Source organism: Doryrhamphus excisus, chromosome 8 (genome assembly GCF_030265055.1).
Source record: "Doryrhamphus excisus isolate RoL2022-K1 chromosome 8, RoL_Dexc_1.0, whole genome shotgun sequence".
NCBI classification, from domain to species: domain Eukaryota; kingdom Metazoa; phylum Chordata; class Actinopteri; order Syngnathiformes; family Syngnathidae; genus Doryrhamphus; species Doryrhamphus excisus.
Window position 1 is genome coordinate 21550001 of NC_080473.1, and position 21008 is coordinate 21571008.

The following is a 21008-nucleotide window of genomic DNA, read 5'->3' on the forward strand; positions in this document are numbered from 1 at the left end:
GTATGTGTCTGTCTTCTTCTCCACTAGCTCCATAATAAAAGAATGGAAATACAATTATGCACAACTGTATACACAACCAATACGCACACATATTTTCTTGCAAATGCTAGTTTTGACCGCAACCTTACCCCCGTACTAGTCTCTAGTAACTGGACTTCAGTGGACCTCATGATGGCAAAAGTCAAGAACATAAGGCCCTTATTGTTTCATGTGAAGCTTCAATTGCTTGCCTTGTGGGACAAAAGGTTAATTGGGGTATAATCATGAAGAAGGAAGCTTAAGAGAAGCTGCAGAGAACGGAAAGCCGGGTGCCTGAAACGTAGGAGCGACGCCGACAGGTCAGAGCTGGGTTAGAACGTTTGGGGGTCTACCTGGTAGAGACAGTGGCAGACGCTGCGAAGCTGCGGAGGGAACTCGCTGGATGAGCCGGTGATGGCATGGAAGAAGCGTTCGGTGATCTGCAGCAGGTTCCTCTGGTTTTCTTCTAAGTTCTCATCTTGTTCCAGCCTGGGAAGTAAAAGGGGGGCGGGGGGGGGCATTAACAACCTTCTTTTCTAAAGACTTGACTTTCAGGTTGACATAGGGGCTGAATCATTAAGGGGGTTTGCAGATCAGATGAACTCGGAACTCACCACACACTGTGAAGTAGGAAAAGTAGGAAGAAACACCACACCTAAGGGGGTTCATACCTTGTGGGGTCCACCTCAAAGCTGATGTGGTCTGGGGTGGTGAGGACCCCTTTTAATAAAGGATCCAGCAACTTCTGCAGGTATGCTGCTCCATAGACCTAGCATACAAACACAATAAATGACAGTAATATCAAAGTGAAAATATATTTTATTATAGTTATATTTATGAATATAATTTAATAAAAATATAATATATATAAAAATATAATATAATAAAAATAAAAAATATTATCATTTCATATTCCAGGTATTCCTCATAAAACACGTTTTTCATATCATGCCGTTCACATTTTTAACTTACCTTTTATACATTTTAAGAAATTTTAGTTTTTGTGTTACTACCCCAACCTTCCATAAGTGGGTCAAAAATGACCCGGTCAGGTTGTTTTCTTGAAATATCTTCGTAATGAATGAATTGTTATCATTTCATATTCCAGGTATTCCTCAAAAATCATATTTTTGATATCATGCCATTCACATTTTTAACTTATCTTTTATACATTTTAAGAAATCTTCCATAAGTGGGTCAAAAATGACCCGGTCAGGTTGTTTTCTTGAAATATCTTTGTAATTAATAAATTGTTTTCAATTCATATTCCAGCTATTCCTCAAAAATCATATTTTTGATATCATGCCGTTCACATTTTTAACTTATGTTTTATACATTTTAAGAAATTTTAGTTTTTGTGTTACTACCCCAACCTTCCCTAAGTGGGTCAAAAATGACCCGGTCAGGTTGTTTTCTTGAAATATCTTCATAATGAAAAATTGTTATCATTTCATATTCCAGGTATTCCTCAAAAAACATGTTTTTGATATCATGCCATTCACATTTTTTAACTTACCTTTTATACATTTTAAGAAATTGTAGTTTTTGTGTTACTACCCCAACCTTCCATAAGTGGGTCAAAAATGACCCGGTCAGGTTGTTTTCTTGAAATATCTTTGTAATGAAAAAAAAAATATCATTTCATAGTCCAGGTATTCCTCAAAAAACATGTTTTTGATATCATGCCGTTCACATTTTTAACTTCCCTTTATGCAACACACAATGGATCCTCCCATTTTCTATTGTTGTACGGGGTCATTTTCTTTTTCAAAGATGTAAAAAAGTGAAAAATGAAGATGTTTCTAACATGAAATCATTCTTGTGTGGTCCTAAATATAATACTAAATATCATACAAGTGATTATTCCTAACCAAAATGGCCAAATTGTCCTAAAAAGGCATTGATTCTAGTATGGGTGATTTTTGATCCACTTATGGAAGAGTGGAGGGTCCAGTCACTCGTGCATCGAAGGGTTAAAGGTTCTCTCCAAGACGTGTGGTCTGGAGTTGTTGTGTTTTCCTACCTTAAAGCAAAAGGTCATTATTTTGCTGGCTAAGCTGTTTCCCCTGAAGAGGGTCTGCATGGAGTCTGCGAGCTCCACCTCTTTGGAGAACATGTTCCACAGCAGCTGGTAAAGGAGGTGACGAGAGTCGAACAGCGTCACCAGGACCCGGGCCAGCTCATCCTTGAAATAGAAATGAATACAGGTCAGAATAATAGCAGTGCATAAAAGGCAACATTTTATTTATACAGTAAAAGCTAATTGCTTATTTTTAGCCTTATGCATTATTTTAGCTGTTTGAAGATGAACAATATCAGCAAGTTGAAGTATTTGTCATTTTAGAAATAAGGAGTTAATATGTTCTCTGTAGGCGGCATTATGAATTATCCTTACTGGCCTTTTTTGCAGTACATTTCCACATGTCCAAAAGGAGTAGGAAGAAGCAAAGCTTATTAAATCCTAGTTCACTTCCTGCTTTCCTAATATAATTGAAGTTATTTCTTTATTTAATTAATTGTTGTATTTTTTAAATAAATTTTTGTATTTTTTTAAAATACATTTTTATTTTTTATTAAATATTTTAAAATAATTTTAAACATTTCTAAATAATGTTTTAATTTTTTTAAATTTTTTAAATAGTTTTTAAAATTTAAATAATTTTTTTTCATTAGAACATGCATCAGATTCCAATTGAGTGCATCCCATAATCAGTTCCCATGTCTACACCGTCTATTTGTATTTGCTGGTGCGTGTCCTTTCTGTTGTTAGCAAACAGCATGATTTTAGTTTTATTTAAGTTCAAGGACAATCTATTATCATCAAAGCATCTTTTTAGTGGGATCATTTAATTTTTTTTTTTTTTTACCTGACAGGCCTCCTACTACACGGCCAAGAATATCCAATGATGCAGATTCTCACCCACTGGGATCCTGGAACAACATTAGCCAGCGCCATGGCGATAGGCAGTTCTCCCTGGTCCCCCATCATGGTGACCAGCTCAACCAGCCTCTCAAAGCGGTCAGCCAACACCGTCTCGGCCAGGGTGTCAAACTCTGTACCCTGCTGCAAGATCTTGGTCAGCACTTCCATGAATGTGGCTCGGGTTTGGAGATCCTTATGGTAACCAAGACCTGCGGGTCAGCGGGAATGAATCATTAGCGGTGAAAGGGAAGTGAAGTGTAACATGAAACAGGAAGTTGAAGTACCAATGGAGTGCATCAGGCCGCTGTCTACGTTAGCATTGAGGAGGTTGGACATGGCCAGGACGGTGCAGTGGCGGAGCGAGGCGAGGCGCCGTGACATCCCCCTCTTGCAACCCCCCACTGCCTGGCCTTCATCCTCTACCTCACTGCAATCGTTTAGTAGATTCATGAACAGGGTGAAGTACCTGCACAGAAATAAAGGTTTTTGGTTAAGTAAGTTAAGTAGAACAGAAACATCATGAAACACACATAAAATTAGTTATTGTGTGTAGCTGCTCTATAGGAGTCCAAAACTCAATACATAGGGCAGTAAATGAGCATAATAGGTTTCCTTTGAAGAGATCAGGAAAAAAATCATTTTTACTACATTTTAAAATGGTCTGGTTGAAATGATGACCACTGTATTGTTAGGGTGGGTTTGGACCCGGTTATAATAATATGACTATAAAGCAATATTTTGAGCCACAACTGAAATCATAAGTGTACAATTAGCCAACACAATGACAACCAGCTCCTCTTCTACAGCAGCTACAATAACCAAGAATACAATAAAAACTATTATGCTCATTTTTCGGCTTTTTGTATTGAGTTGTGGACTCCTATAGAGCAGCTACACACAATAACCAAGCTTGAGTGGGTAAACTTCAGGGGATTCTCATTTTGACCGCTTTTTTTTTTTTCAATATACCAGCATAAAAACAATGTCCAGACATGTGACATGAATTCACTCATTTGATTGGCTGATTTCACATTTACAGTTTGGATCATGGAAAGACCAGTTTGGATCATGGAAAGACCAGTTTGGATCATGGAAAGAACAATTTGGATCAGGAAAAGACCGGTTCGGATCAGGAAAAGACCGGTTCGGATCGTGGAAAGACCGGTTCGGATCATGGAAAGACCGGTTCGGATCATGGAAAGACCGGTTCGGATCATGGAAAGACCGGTTCGGATCATGGAAAGACCGGTTCGAATCATGGAAAGACCACTTTGGATCATGGAAAGACCAGTTTGGATCATGGAAAGACCAGTTTGGATCATGGAAAGACCAGTTTGGATCATGGAAAGACCAGTTTGGATCATGGAAAGACCAGTTGGGATCATGGAAAGACCAGTTGGGATCATGGAAAGACCAGTTGGGATCATGGAAAGACCAGTTGGGATCATGGAAAGACCAGTTGGGATCATGGAAAGACCAGTTGGGATCATGGAAAGACCAGTTGGGATCAGGGAAAGACCAGTTGGGATCAGGGAAAGACCAGTTGGGATCATGGAAAGACCAGTTGGGATCATGGAAAGACCAGTTGGGATCATGGAAAGAACACTTTGGATCATGGAAAGAACACTTTGGATCATGGAAAGAACACTTTGGATCATGGAAAGAACACTTTGGATCATGGAAAGAACACTTTGGATGATAGAAAGAACACTTTGGATCATGGAAAGAACAGTTTGGATCATGGAAAGAACACTTTGGATGATAGAAAGAACACTTTGGATCATGGAAAGAACAGTTTGGATCATGGAAAGACCAATTTGGATCATGGAAAGACCAGTTTGGATCATGGAAAGAACACTTTGGATGATAGAAAGAACACTTTGGATCATGGAAAGAACAGTTTGGATCATGGAAAGACCAATTTGGATCATGGAAAGACCAGTTTGGATGATGGAAAGAACACTTTGGATCATGGAAAGAACACTTTGGACCATGGAAAGAACACTTTGGATCATGGAAAGAACACTTTGGATGATAGAAAGAACACTTTGGATCATGGAAAGAACAGTTTGGATCATGGAAAGACCAATTTGGATCATGGAAAGACCAGTTTGGATGATGGAAAGAACACTTTGGATCATGGAAAGAACACTTTGGACCATGGAAAGAACACTTTGGACCATGGAAAGAACACTTTGGATCATGGAAAGAATGTCAACAAGTACAGTGAACCAAGATCTGGACCTGTTCTGCTTTTTCATTTCACTTTATACTAAAGTTGTGTTGCTGAAAACAATAAGTTTTTCTACCTTTTCTTGACATGAATATATATGGGTCAAAATTCACCCCAACACCATACATGTTTCTTTAGTCATTCATACTCAAATGAGAAAATAAATACAACTCATTGATTTAAGAGATATGTTCTATATCCCTCAGTTATAGCCAATTAACAAAAGAACCTTCAATTTATGAATATGATTCTTTTGAGGTTCATTTGACAGTTTTTTGCCTAAGAAGACATGAGAAGCTAATGATGCTAACTTATTGTTTTTAGTGGATTTTATATCCGATTTAATACGTGACCCATTAACATAAGAGATGATACCAGGAAGCTAACACAGGAGGAAGGCTAAGCAAAGGTATGATCTTGCATATCAATTGATGGCAAATCATTAAAAAGATACAACATCTCAACAACAAACTACAAATGTAGGAAGTGTGGTCTAACTTGAGAAAGAGCTGGGATTTGGCCTCCATCAGCTCCACCCCATCACCCTCCTCAGGTTGTAGAGGAAGACCAGCAAGCAGAGACACAACTGCCTCCATACTGGCTTGGTCCAGATCCCTGGAAACGACAAAGAGGAAGACAGGAGCGATGTAACATATCCTTGTCAAAAATTGTGCTCAAAAGCGAGTTTACCTCGTCAAACACTTGATGTCATCATCGGCTGCTTGATTGGAGGTTCCCATCACCCAGTCTGTGAGGTATTCCACCATCTTGTTCCTGAAAACAATACAACAATAATGGTGTCATCATTTTCCCGCTTGAGGAAGTGTAATCTTTCCACAACACATGTCAACCAACCAAAAAATACAGTGAAGAAAATAAGTATTTGAACACCCTGCTATTTTGCTATTTCTCCCACTTAGAAATCATGGAGGGGTCTGAAATTTTCATCGTAGGTGCATGTCCACTGTGAGAGAGATAAACTAAAAAGAAAAATCCAGAAATCACAATGCATGATTTTTTAACAATTTATTTGTGTGATACAGCTGCAAATAAGTATTTGAACACCTGTGTATCATCTAGAATTCTGACCCTGAAAGACCTGTTAGTCTGCCCATTAGAAGTCCACCTGCACTCCATGTATCATCCTGAATCAGATGCACCTGTTTGAGGTCGTTAGCTGCATAAAGACACCTGTCCACCCCATACAATCAGTAAGACTTTAACTTGTAACATGGCGAAGACCAAAGAGCTGTCCAAAGACACCAGAGACAAAATTGTACACCTCCACAAGGCTGGAAAGGGCTACGGAGCAATTACCAAGCAGCTTGGTGAAAAAAGGTCCACTGTTGGAGCTATCATTAGAAAATGGAAGAAGCTAAACATGACGGTCAATCTCAATCGGAGTGGAGCCCCATGCAAGATATCACCTCGTGGGGTCTCAATGATTCTAAGAAAGGTGAGGAATCAGCCCAGAACTACACGACAGGACTTGGTCAATGACCTGAAAAGAGCTGGGACCACCGTTTCCAAGGTTACTGTAGGTAATACACTAAGACGTCATGATGTGAAATCATGCATGGCACGAAAGGTTCCCCTGCTTAAACCAGCACATGTCAAGGCCCGTCTTAAGTTTGCATATGACCATTTGGATGATACAGAGGAGTCATGGGAGAAAGTTTTATGGTCAGATGAGACCAAAATAGAACTTTTTGGTCATAATTCCAATAAGCGTGTTTGGAGGAAGAAGAATGAAGAGTACAATCCGAAGAACACCATCCCTACTGTGAAGCATGGGGGTGGTAGCATCATGCTTTGGGGGTGTTTTTCTGCACATGGGACAGGACGAGTGCACTGCATTAAAGAGAGGATGACTGGGGCCGTGTATTGTGAGATTTTGGGGAACAACCTCCTTCCCTCTGTCAGAGCATTGAAGATGGGTCGTGGCTGGGTCTTCCAACACGACAACGACCCGAAGCACACAGCCAGGAAAACCAAGGAGTGGCTCCGTAAGAAGCATATCAAGGTTCTAGCATGGCCCAGCCAGTCTCCAGACCTGAACCCAATCGAAAATCTTTGGAGGGAGCTCAAACTCCGTGTTTCTCAGCGACAGCCCAGAAACCTGACTGATCTAGAGAAGATCTGTGTGGAGGAGTGGGCCAAGATCCCTCCTGCAGTGTGTGCAAACCTGGTGAAAAACTACAGGAAACGTTTGACCTCTGTAATAGCAAACAAAGGCTACTGTACCAAATATTAACATTCATTTTCTCAGGTGTTCAAATACTTATTAGCAGCTGTATCACACAAATAAATTGTTAAAAAAATCATGCATTGTGATTTCTGGATTTTTCTTTTTAGTTTATCTCTCTCACAGTGGACATGCACCTACGATGAAAATTTCAGACCCCTCCATGATTTCTAAGTGGGAGAAATAGCAAAATAGCAGGGTGTTCAAATACTTATTTTCTTCACTGTATATATGCAACATGTGGAACACAATGTAATTACACTACACTATGCTGGTATAAAAACACTGAGACGCTAATATACATGCATGAAAATAAGATTTTAGACTCATTTATCATCTGCAAGGCATGCTGGGTAACCTATCGGGGATGTTGGGGGCGTTCCAGCTTTAAAATGTGTTTGAGTTCTAGTACTCGTAAAACCAAACCGGACTCTCCATCTCACTCCAAATGATAGCAGCAGCAGATACTGGTACACAAGCCTAGGGCGCCCTCTTGTGGCTGTCATGTGAATTGCGGCCCGTCTTTCTCAGTTCTTTACAAGTTGATGATTATATTGGAAGTTTTAATTGGTACTGAAGTGAGGGAGGAGTACCGGCGCCACCTAGCACTATTCCGCAGGAATAAAGGGCTGCATCACTGTGTGTGGTTCAGTTCTGTCTTCCACGTGTATTAACTGTTGTGTTGATAATTGCAAATACGCAGGGATTCATTGTAATAATAGATTATGTGTGTGCAACTGTGAACAAAATTACCTGAACTTCATCTCCTGGCAGAAAGAAAGGTCATCACGCCTCTCCATCATGACTTCCACCAGCTGGCACAGCTTGGTTTTGATTTGGATAGCATGGACCATGTTGCCAAGAATGCGTACATACCTGAAGAAGAAACACGCCGGATCAATAAACGGCAAGGACATCCGTATCCCGTATAGAAGATATAGTGTCGGCGATATATCACAATACTTCGTTCCACGATACTGTCAATATGTCAATATGAAAAAGTATGATATGGATATTTTTCGGCATTTATCAAAGACTGTTATGGCAGGGGTCTCAAACACACGGCCCGCAGGACACTGGTTTGAGGCCCCCGCCTTGATATGAAAGTTTAAAGTTTGATATGGATGCTGTATGGTATCATGTACCCAGAAAAAATGATTACGTTTGATTCGTGTTCATGTTAAAGGTTAAATAACTGTTAATAGTTATCCTCCCTATCCGTGTGGAAGTGGTAAGTTTTTGGCTATTTAAGTTGAAAGGAAATAACTCGAAGGCTACCGTTTAGGTGGCTAGCTCTCTAGTTTGCGAGTTAGCACAAATGCGGCCCGCGGGCCAAATGTGGCCCGCTAGTTTAGGCCCCTGCCTTGATATGAAAGTTTAATGTTAAAATTTGATATGGATGCTGTATGGTATCATGTACCCAGAAAAAATTATTACTTTTGATTCATGTTCATGTTAAAGGTTAAATAACTGTTAATAGTTATCCTCCCTATCCGTGTGGAAGTGGTAAGTTTTTGGCTATTTAAGTTGAAAGGAAATAACTTGAAGGCTACCGTTTAGGTGGCTAGCTCTCGAGTTTGCGAGTTAGCATGTGTCTCAAGACCCTGCAGTTGCGCAATATGTTGTAAATAAAAAGAGTATAAATGTGACTATAGTCGTGTTTTGTCATGTCTACAGGGCTCTAATAATGCTTTGTTCATTTTAATATGAAAAAAATCATTTGTCTACCCACCAACTATATGTGCTTTCTTAACTTTTTATTATTATTATTATATTTATTTATTACTGATTGATTGATTTTCTTTATTCTTGATTTATTTATTTTTCATCTTATTTTGTGCAGAAAAATAAAAAGTAAGATATTTGAGAACAGTGGAATGTTTTATCAGAGCTTTTATTGTAGAAAATCGGAACCAAAGCACTGAAAAAGTTTGTATATTTTTCTGTTTTTAATAAATGCGTTTTTTTTTTTTTTTGGAAAACCTGATGCGGCCCAGCCTTGCCCAGACCCTAGCTCCAGTGGCCCCCAGGTAAATTGAGTTTGAGACCCCTGGTATATTTACAGCATATATATTTACACATTTTGGATTTCTACACAAAGTAGGGTGTGCAGAAATTGACAAAATATTTGTAAAATGTGTCGTGTTTCCCGAATACTTAATTCTGCGAGTCCACGGCGCTAGCAAGCAATACCAAGGTAATTTTGTATACTACAAAAGTAGTACTGTGATATTGCAGATATTTTGTTTTTCAAATTGATATCACAATTTTGTTAAATAATGCTTATTTCAAGCATCCTAAAAGGACTTTTTACTGATGTTAGTTACTTTGTGCCACAAAAATACTCTGATAGTGGATAAGTCAGGGATTGTATACTGCTAATTTTCACTGCTAATAGAATGGGAACATTTGAGCAGGATCTTGAGACATTATTTCATTTATTTGTTTTTTTTTTTGTAAATTTAAAGCTTTATTTATCCAAATGCTACACTTTAATAATTTAATTGTGATAACATACTGTTCTAATGGAATAAAAATGTGTTTAGTAAGTGCATATTGCTGGTGGAATTCAGTTTTTCCAGGAAATCATATTTAACTAAAAAAAAAAAAATATGGCCTTATTAAGAGTATCGTGATATATCGTATCGTGAGCCTAGTATCGTGATACGTATCGTATCGCCACTGCAAAATGTGACTGTAGTGACCAAGATGATCCCGACCTGACCAGGTTGAGCATCATGGTCTCAATGCTAGCCTGTCCCAGGTGTTCCGAACTGCCCTCCGTGTGGTTATCAAGCAGGTTCTTCATGATGGCGATGGTCTGCTCCACAAATTGCGTGTTTGTGTCGTTGATTGGAACCTGGAAAGGAAGCGGTCACTTCTAGTTCGCCGTTTTTGCACTTAATAATTAACAGTAGCGATTAATTAGAACTTTGGGGTTTAATTGTATCACTCACCGGTCCTTGTGTCTCAAAATATTTGCCGATACTGTTCCGCAGCTTGTTGAAGAGCATGGGGTAAAGGGCGGGGCTAAGCTCCAGCCCCAGCAAGTCTTTGACGTTGGTACGGACATGGAGGCCGACTCGGTCGTGGCCACACACCAGTAAGGCGAGGAGTCGGTCAAGAAAGCGGCTGACCGGCGTCTCACTGGCGGCTGATGATGAGCAGGACGCCGAGACCAAAGGGTTGGAGATCTCACACGGGCCCATGGAGATCATCGAGTGCTTGCGTTCGCTCATGGAGCTCATAGGTGGGCTATAGGTGGCGGGGCCGGGGGTGCTGCGTTGCTGGAGACACACCCCACCCAGGGCGCAGAGGAAGCCCGTCATGTTGATCCACTCCTGCTGTTTAGGGACCACAGAGACAATCAGCCTGGGAAGTTTTACTGGAAGTGCTAATCTGTGTGCCTAATCTGCCATTATTGCGACATTTTAACTTGAGTTAAATACCCTCTGTAGAACCTTCAAGAAACCTACCTGCCCGTCGTCTGCCTTGTTTTTGGGGAAATTGAGAATCTGTCTTGTCGCCTGGTCCCATTTTGCATACGTGTCCTCCCAAGCCTGAGCATGGAAGCATCACAAAACAAAAAATTATTAACAGTGCTTGACTCTTATTTACATTTTGACACATACATATTTTTTTAAAAGAAATTCAAATGTGTCAAAAAGTATTCAAAAATATTCAAAAAGATATGCATTTCATATTGATTTCTTCAATAAGCCACCAAGAGAAACTCCAGCCCGACTCCATGTATTAGCATTCAACCCAGGGGTGGGCAAACTTTTTGACTCGCGGGCCGCATTGATTTAATAAAATTGATGGGGGGGCGGTGGGGGGGCAGACTATATACTAATTTACACGTGACAGTCCATTTGTACACGTATATTTTTACACATATTTTACACGTAAAAGTGTCATGTAGTCTGCTATATGTGCACTTTTAGATCATTTATTTGATGTAAAGTGTGTTATAAATTTATTTTTATTATTATTATTATTATTATTATTATTATTACGACCAGTTCAGGTGTACCCCGCCTCTCGCCCCAAGAAGCTGGGATAGGCTCAGCACCCCCGCGAGGAAAAGCGGTAGAAAATGAATGAATGAAATTATTATTATTATTATTATTATTATTATTATTATTATTATTATTATTACGACCAGTCCAGGGTGTACCCCACCTCTCGCCCCAAGACAGCTGGGATAGGCTCCAGCACCCCCGCGACCCTCGTGAGGATAAGCGGTAAAAATGAATGAATTATTATTATTAGTATTATTATTATTACTATTACGACCAGTCCAGGGTGGACCCCGCCTCTCGCCCCAAGACAGCTGGGATAGGCTCCAGCACCCCCGCGACCCTCGTGAGGATAAGCGGTAGAAAATGAATGTATTATTCTTATTATTTTAATTATTATTATTATTATGTGCTTGTGTCCCTTTTTCCAGGAGCATTTTGTAAACATCAGACCACATCAAATAACCAAATTGATAAAACAGCTACTTCGACCACCAAAAGGTTGGCTCAAGCCATGATGCCACGTTGTACGTTGAGTTTCAATGAAATATTTTGGAAAGAACAGGCGGGCCATATTCAAACACTTGGCGGGCCGGATGTGGCCCCCGGGCCGTAGTTTGCCCACCCCTGATTTAACCGGTACCAATCATACAGGAGAACGTGTGACGGATTGTATGCATTTTTGACATATACAGTAAACCTGGGATATATCGGATTCAATTGTTCCCACTGGTTTTGTCTGATATAAGCGAAATCCGTTATATGCGTATACCGGAAAATGTCCGTTTTACGCATATATGGGATTTATATCCGGTATATGCGTAAATGGGATTTTATCCGTTATAAAAAGGCACTTCCTTGACTATGTTTCCAATGTACCTGGACGCGCAGGCAACGCTGCAAACGCTGCAAATGACGTCGTATAGCGGCCTGTCACGATTCGGCGAATCGGAGCGCCACGATGCGGCCATCCGATATATGCCAGGGAAATTTAATGGAAATGCATTGGAACGGGACTGGAGATTTTGTCCGAAATAGGCGAAATCCGTTATAAAAAATCCGATATATGAATAATAATATAATGAATTTTTATTGGAAATGCATTACAGAAAAATCGCTTCTTTTTTTATCTGTCCGTTGTGAGCGAATTTCCGATATATCCGAGTCCGATATATCCGAGGTTTACTGTATTTGGTAACATGAATATTGTCATATTTTGTTTTAATATTAGCTAACATTTATATATATATATATATATATATATATAATATTAGCTAATATAGCTCATATTTTGTTAGCTTTATTTTCCCATATGTAGTGGGTAGTTGTTCCAGATCCTATCGTGATAAATGAAGTTCCACAAAATAAGATTCCTTCTTCATAATGAAATATTTTTGGAGTTATGGCATGGAAATGTGTTTACAATTTCCTAAATGTACATTATTTTTACATTATTAGAAACCTGTAGACATGAAATGACACCCCTACAGTGAATTGTGCAAGAATTGTGCTCGTGTGTGTCGCAGTATACGCGTTTCTCCGGTGCTAGTAGGGAAGCACAATGGGTGGCGGACAGGAAATGACGTCACGGATTCAGAGTCGAGTTTTATCTTGTCGTGGGTTATGGCTGCAATGGTAGCATGTGTTATTATCATTATTAGTACCGTAGGTTGTTATTGTTGTGAGAAATTAAAGCTGCAATAAAAGCCTGTTGTTTTGGCGATCAAGTCAACGTCAGTGATTTATATTTTATGTTTGAAGATGCTTCATTTTGGGGAAAAATTCTTACAATTTGCTTCAATATGCATAGAATTTTTTTTTACAACATGACGTTCACCTCAATGTTTCCCGGTGTGGGATGCTCGATCCTCCTAAGCAAGGCCATGACTCGCTTTTGCAACGTGGAGCGACCTAAACAAAAGAATGTACACATCGTTTAGAGAAAAGATAGGAAAGATCAGCTTGACTCGACTGACCTGTTCCCATCATGTTGCTGATGGAGGCAAGTTCACTGAAAGTGGCGTAGTTGGGCAGGATGGTCTGGACCGACACCTCGTCGGCAGCACTGCGGATGTCGGCCTCCTCACAGAGGTGGCGGAAACATGACATGGCCACTAACACTGCCTCGGTGTCCGGGCTCCACAGGAACATGTACAGACATACCTCGAGCTTGGTTTGAGCTTGCCTGCAGATGGGGATGCCTCCGCCCATGGTGGCGCACTCCTGCAGAAGCACAAAGGGTATCATCATGGATCATCACAGGGCGGGTAGTTCATCACTTGCTGATTTTGGAAAATCAGACTAGCTTTGGGCCTATAGCTACCACCGTGCAAGGAGGTCTCTGGCTGCGTGTACTCTGGTGTCGGTACCTTGTTCTTGAGGAGAAACTTATTCCTGCAAATGAGGATCTCTCTCAGCCACTTGAGAACTTCGGTTCCGTTGACCATTTGCTGGCCAATCAGCTTGCGGCAGATGAGAAACAGCACCTGTGAACTTATGGAAGAAGAAATTGATTTTAAATGTGCAGATAAGATCATGATATACATTTCTGTTCGATACTGTCCCCCGAGTATCTGTATCAAGTCGTGATCCTAATCCGATACTGATATCAGGCCGATATCAGCAACAAAACAATATCGGTTTACATTGGCCGGCATAAAACTCTGGTATAAGAAGTCGATTCCAGACGCCCCAACGCGTCTTTCCAGCAGCGACCCGATAGAGTCCATGTGATCACAACAACGTTGTTTGCTAATGTGCTAACAAAGTAGCAAGGACCGCGACTGATATCAAAGACATCTAAAAATCGTAACTAAAACTAAAATCTCTTGCCATGCTGTTAACTACTCCATTCAGAGAGCAGCACAAACTGGGTCTAACAAGGACAGAAAAACGCTGCACAAATATGTGAGAGTGTGTAGTTTAAGACAAAGACCTGACCTAGTTTGAGGCCCCCGCCTTGATATGAAAGTTTAATGTTTGATATGGATGCTGTATGGTATCATGTACCCAGAAAAAATGATTACGTTTGATTCATGTTCATGTTAAAGGTTAAATAACTGTTAATAGTTATCCTCCCTATCCGTGTGGAAGTGGTAAGTTTTTGGCTATTTAAGTTGAAAGGAAATAACTTGAAGGCTACCGTTTAGGTGGCTAGCTCTCTAGTTTGCGAGTTAGCATGTGTCTCAAGACCCTGCAGTTGCGCAATATGTTGTAAATAAAAAGAGTATAAATGTGACTATAGTCGTGTTTTGTCATGTCTACAGGGCTCTAATAATGCTTTGTTCATTTTAATATGAAAAAAATCATTTGTCTACCCACCAACTATATGTGCTTTCTTAACTTTTTATTATTATTATTATTATATTTATTTATTACTGATTGATTGACTTTCTTTATTCTTGATTTTATTTATTTTTCATCTTATTTTGTGTAGAAAAATAAAAAGTAAGATATTTGAGAACAGTGGAATGTTTTATCACAACTTTTCTTGTCGGAAATTGGAACCAAAGCGAAGTTTTTAAAATTTTTTGGTTTTTAATAAATGCGTTTTTTGTTTTTTTTTTGAAAACCTGATGCGGCCCAGCCTCACCCAGACCCGAGCTCCAGTGGCCCCCCAAGTAAATTGAGTTTGAGACCCCTGCAGTATCGGTACGTATATGATGACCGTTTTAGCCCCTGTGTATAAAAACTAAAAAAATACAATGTGTATGTTTTTAGGGCGGCTCTTGAACAGATTCTAAACACAATGTATGACCGGGATGTGTCATGTCACAGAGAATCCCCATTTATTCCACAGACTATGCAAAGTACCTGATATCCCAGAAAGTCTCGATAGGAGCATCAGGATTCCACTGCTCAATGGTCTCTGGTTGGTGCAGCACTAAAAGAGCCTACACAGGGACAGGGACTTTACTATGTATACATATATGAGTGCTGTAAATTAGAGATACGTTTGTTACACCCGCAAACTTAATAACTGCCCACAAACGTAATACAAATTTGCCCACTGCAAACGTAATATTGAATTTCCTGCAAATGTAATTAATAATTAATTATTAAATTTTATTTGTGGGCGAACATGTGCGTTTTAGTTCCAGTATATTATTGTATGTGTGATTTTGTGTGTATATGGGGAAGAAATAATCAAAAGAAATAAAATATAATTGTAATAATTTTATTTAAAAAAATGCAATTATCACAATTATGTTATCTTTTTTAATTTAAAATAAATTACAATTTAATAATTAAAGATTCCTTTAATGTATTCAAATGATACTCTTTGAATAATATTTTTTCCACAAAAAAATAAAAATAATTATCTTGTTAAAATCCTCCAAATGACATCTACACCTTCTCCCTCAAGAAAGAACAAACAACAACCACAAAAAATCATTATTTTGTCTCATATTACATTTGGGGGAAGTTATTACATTTACAGATTTTCACTTTCCCACATATGTAATAATTTCCTCCAAATGTAATAACTATTACATTTACAGGTAATTCAGTATTACATTTGCAGTAGGCAAATTTTATTAAATTTGTGGGAAATTTATTACATTTACATTACATTATCAAATTATTAATAGATGTAATTTTGAGGATTTTAACAAGATAATTCTTTTTTTTTTCTTTTTTTTCGTGGAAAAAATATTATTCAAAGAGTATCATTTGAATACATTAAAGGAATCTTTAATTATTAAATTATAATTTATTTTAAAATTTAAAAAAACATAATTGTGATAATTGCAATTGTTTTCATAAAAATATTATTATTATATTTTATTATTTCTTTTGATTATTTCTTCCCCATATACACACAAAATCACACATATAATAATATACTGTAACTAAAACGCACATGTACACCCACAAACAAAATGTAATAAAAGGCAAATTTTATTACGTTTGCGGGATTATTCCATTCAAAGCTGCAGATTTGTATTACGTTTGCGGGTGTAACATACGTTATTGATCTCCAAGAGATATATTATATCACATATATTACTGCGGAAGTACGATTTGATATTGCTGGGAAATCCCAGAGAATACATCTAGACTCACAACATGTGAATTCAACAAAAGTTCCGCAGTGTCTTTGAACGCTACTCTTTGTAATTGCGCGGTAAAAAATGAACCCGGCCTCGCACCTCCATGGCTTCCTGTGAGAGCTGCGTGGTGTTGGTCAGAGGAACGAGTTGCACCAGGCCAATGATGAGCTCGGCCGTGGTGCTCTGCATCTCTGGAGCTTGCTTCACCGGGTTCTACAGAACGATACAGAAAAATTAGCCACGCTGAATATGGACAATATGGAGAATATGGAGAATATGGACAATATGGAGGCCGACTCACATGCAACATGAGTTTGGGGTCGGCATGGATGAGCTTGACGAGCGCGAGGAGGAGGCACTTGTAACTTCGGGTGTCCAGTTCTGTAGCTTTCTCTTTGAACTTAAGGCTGGTTGTCATCTTGCCTTTGAAGGTCAGACTCTGAGAGACAAAAATAAGACGTGTCATAAGAGAATAATTCATTATTGACATGATATGATGCTAAAACTTGTGTTATGATGTTTTGTGGTTACGTCGCACTTCCATAAATGATTCATCCTTTGCAACATTAACGGAAGATTATGTAGTTATTAGGAGTGTCACAAGATTAAAATGTGATATTTCTCGTTTTCTCGTAAATGACTTCTATCAAAAAAATGTTTATATTTTGCACTATTTCCTCGTTTGGCATGCTGAGCATCATGGCAGCTATCTCTTTAGCATCAACATGGCGATGCACCCCAAAGCGTATCACGTGTAGGCCAAACTCATGTATGACATAATACATTAATATACAGCAGCGTCTTATTCACATGATAGCATGTCATTTCTGTCTCAACATTGCTCATGGGAGGAGTCATCACATGAATTCAATTCAGATATTGTGGATTAGTTTGGAGTTATTCCGGAACCTTCTATTGTGGAGGAGGAGACATTGGTGCATGTGTTCCAGTTTGTCTCGCAGATAAAAATACATCATCCCCCGATAAATGTACACTCACTGGCGTCATTCGTTGAGGAGCGTGGGTGCCAGCGCCTTGGATGACCCGGTTGAGGGTGTCCGAGAACATAAACCGGAGCTCCCCAGAGTAGCAGTACACGGCATCGATCTTGGGCCACCAGTCCAGATGAGACTGAAAGAAGAAAAAGCAAAGCAGTGAAAAATGAAGCAAAATATAGCGTATATATATAATATTTACAGACTTACATTGGTAATTATTCTGTGCAAGGAGTTGACCAGGACAAAATGGAAGGTGGAGGGTGAAGAGGAAGCTAAACAGACCTTGAAGTAGAATAAATAAATATCATTATTTTCAACTCATTGTTGTAAAAGCAAATTGAAAGTACGCATGCATTCGCTTGCACTGATTAAGATACAATTTGAAAATAAGTAACGATCCCAACTTTATTGGAGTCTACCTTGAAGTGGTGGTTGTTGTGAGGATTGATGCGGAAACAGGAGACAAAACAGTCCATCATCAGCTCCACGTCGGCATTCTGGCTGCCTGCCCCCCGCCAGAAGGGTTTCGCTGGGTTGAACAGCAAAGCCTTGTGGGATGAAGAGTATCGGGTTCAATGATACACAATCACAAACTTTACCAATCGAAAAAAATGTCCACGGCCCACCTTTGTCCTATAAACAGTACATAGGCAAAATGCTGCCATCTCAGAGTACTTAACTTATTATTATTATTATTATTATAAAGATTCAGGATTGAAATGAAAGCAGGGGGATAAAGGAAGCCCAAACTTTTAATCTGTGGTGTACACACAAAACAGAATTCATTTTTCCCGCCACTACATACTACGTGCTCCTCCGTTAATGACCCCCTGGCTTGATGACCAGAGAGCTACGTTCCAATCATAAACTATATAAGGTTCCTAAAATACTGTGACAGGTCAAAAACGCTCACAGGTTATTACTTGGGCCTATAAATATGTTTTTTAAAATTGTGCAATAAATACATTTTACAATAAAAATGATTTTAAAAATAATATTATATATATATATTTTAAAAATAATATATATATATAATAAATATTATTTATTAAAAATAATATTTAAAATATTTACTAATATTTATTATATATTATTATTTAAAAAATCATACATATAATAAATATTATTTTTGAAATCATTTTACTGTAAAATATTTATTGCACGATTAAAAAAAAATTTTTTTTAATCGTGCAATAAATATTTAAAAATGTAATTTTTTTAATCGTGCAATAAATATTTTACAATAAAAATGATTTTAAAAATAATATTTATTATATATAATAAAGATTATTTATTAAAATAATATTTATAATATTTATTAATATTTATTATATATATAATATTTTTTAAATCATACATATATATAATAAATATTTTTAAAATCATTGTTATTGTAAAATATTTATTGCACGATTATTTTTATATTATAAATATACATATATATAATAAATATTATTTTTTAAATTTATATATATATATATATATATATATATAGTTTTTTTTAATCATTTTTATTGTAAAATATTTATTGCACGATTAAAATATATATATAGGCCCAAGTAATCATATTTTTAAAGACCTCTCATGGCCCACCTGCAGTCCTACCACAGCCCACAAGGGGGTTCCTTAAATACTGTCACAGGTCAATAACACTCAATAGGTTATTACTTGGGCCTATAAATATCTTTTTTAAATCATGCAATAAATATTTTACAATAAAAATACCATATTTTCCGGACTATAAGTCACACTTTTTTTTTCATAGGTTGGCTGTTCCTGCCACTTACAAATGAAAAAAGTGTTTATGTTCCATAAACACTGGACACCTTTTGTGTTCATGTTTATTTTTTGTGTAGCTGAATTAGCATTGTGTTAGCATATCTTACACCTATTCAGCCTGTTCTCTATTCTTTTATTGTTACAACTTGCCTTCCAAGAGGACCTAATGTCTGTTTTGGTCAAGTAGTTTGGAAAATAAATTACCCGCAAAAAATGACACTTATACTCCAATGCGACTTATGTATGTTTTTTTTAGACCTAATTATGTATTTTTTATGTACTTATACTCCGGAGCGACGTATAGTCCAGAAAATACAGTAATTTTAAGAATAACATTTGCAAAAATGAATCATATTTTTAATGACTTCTCATTACCAACCTGCAGTTCCCCCACAGCCCACTAGAGGGCTGTGGCCCACACTATAGTAGAGGAAACTATTCATTGAATAATACTAAATTCCATAAGCTGGTGTAGTAATAAGAAAGGTGCCCTAAGCGCATATCTGCTGTTCTAAGAAGACGTGTTAATGACGATAATAACGATGGTGGCCATATTACAACATAAATGGAATAAATAGAGCATGTCGATAAAATGTATTTCGACGGAACTTAAAGTAAAATTATTAAGCATGTTTGAAATACGCTAAATCATTATATGGACATTTGTATTGACTTTTCTCCGAGAATGTGACATTAGGTGTATGTCATCTAGCAGCAATGAGCAGCAAATAGAGAATAAAATGAGTGTATTCAGACCTTGAGATCCATGACAATGGATTGGACCAGTAGGAAAATGGTGGAGTGATCCTCCCAGTTAATGTAAGTGGAAGCTTTACACAGCTTGACGCAAGCGATGGCAGCACTCTCCATCAGCTGCTTGCTGCCACCCTGACCGGCTAAAGCCTTCCGAAGACTGTCCAAGAACAGTTTCTGCAGACACAACAGGACACAGCAGTCAGTCAGTCAGTCAGTCTGGAGACTCGGGTACAACTTTTCAAGTCGTCCCCGTCACTGCCGCCCCTTGAATACCACTCCCACTTCCACCTTGTTTGCTTTGCTATCTTCCACGCTGTCTTTGGAGATGGTGTGAGTGATCTCTGGGCAGAGGATGATGAGGATGATCTGAAGTGGCCACACCGCAGCCTTCCTCTTGGCACTCTCGGCAAAGTTGTCCACGAGGTCAAACAGCTTCTCGGCGGCTTCTGCAAAAACGACACAAACGCATTGAAAAGGCAGTAATATCAATAGTGTGGAACGTGATATCACTCTTTGAAATCTATACGTAGGTGGACATGTTTGACATGTTTGACAGTAGGGATGGTGTCCATCCATGTCCACACATTCTCCCAGGCTTTGTCGGAATCATTCATGTGTTCGTTGCCGAGCTTCACACGGGTGTGTACGTGTGTTTTCTCGAGTATTGGGACCTTGCAGGATCTCAGTCCATTCGAACAAAATGTGTTACTGATGCTTTTTTTGTGACTGTGCTCCCAACTCTGTTTGAATCATTGTAATCTTAGGACCCTTCCCATAATCAACCTTTCCCAACGAGGATAAATCTTAAATATTCCTACAGAGCAAACTCCGTTTACTATTTCTTCCACTTCCAATTTACTGTGCCAGTCTCCTTCTTACAGCTTCTTGTTGATGGTCTTGTAGGCCGTTCCGGTCCTGTGCAGATCCTTTAGTCTTGCCCGTAGGGGGGTGGAGATGTTTAAATGGAAGAGACATGCGTCTTC

The 21008-nt window shown here is 38.5% G+C and overlaps 1 protein-coding gene across 3 annotated transcripts in view; it reads right to left on the reverse strand.

Moving 5' to 3' along the window:
- nf1a (neurofibromin 1a) overlaps nt 1–21008 on the reverse strand; it is a 75734-nt gene that overhangs the window by 43762 nt on the left and 10964 nt on the right. For 2 of the 3 annotated variants that reach the window (XM_058080480.1, XM_058080478.1), the window contains exons 8-29: nt 20314–20471; nt 20026–20199; nt 17910–18038; nt 17698–17772; nt 17492–17623; nt 16794–16931; nt 16592–16705; nt 15252–15331; nt 13808–13931; nt 13415–13661; nt 13276–13349; nt 10896–10979; nt 10377–10763; nt 10140–10279; nt 8173–8295; nt 5865–5948; nt 5673–5789; nt 3226–3407; nt 2939–3150; nt 2042–2203; nt 690–787; nt 372–507 (exon numbers count right to left, since the gene is read on the reverse strand). In XM_058080480.1, the coding sequence (XP_057936463.1) occupies nt 372–507; nt 690–787; nt 2042–2203; nt 2939–3150; nt 3226–3407; nt 5673–5789; nt 5865–5948; nt 8173–8295; nt 10140–10279; nt 10377–10763; nt 10896–10979; nt 13276–13349; nt 13415–13661; nt 13808–13931; nt 15252–15331; nt 16592–16705; nt 16794–16931; nt 17492–17623; nt 17698–17772; nt 17910–18038; nt 20026–20199; nt 20314–20471 (3170 nt within the window). The remainder of the gene's footprint in view (nt 1–371; nt 508–689; nt 788–2041; nt 2204–2938; nt 3151–3225; nt 3408–5672; nt 5790–5864; nt 5949–8172; nt 8296–10139; nt 10280–10376; nt 10764–10895; nt 10980–13275; nt 13350–13414; nt 13662–13807; nt 13932–15251; nt 15332–16591; nt 16706–16793; nt 16932–17491; nt 17624–17697; nt 17773–17909; nt 18039–20025; nt 20200–20313; nt 20472–21008) is intronic. The other variant, XM_058080479.1, reaches the window with a different exon arrangement.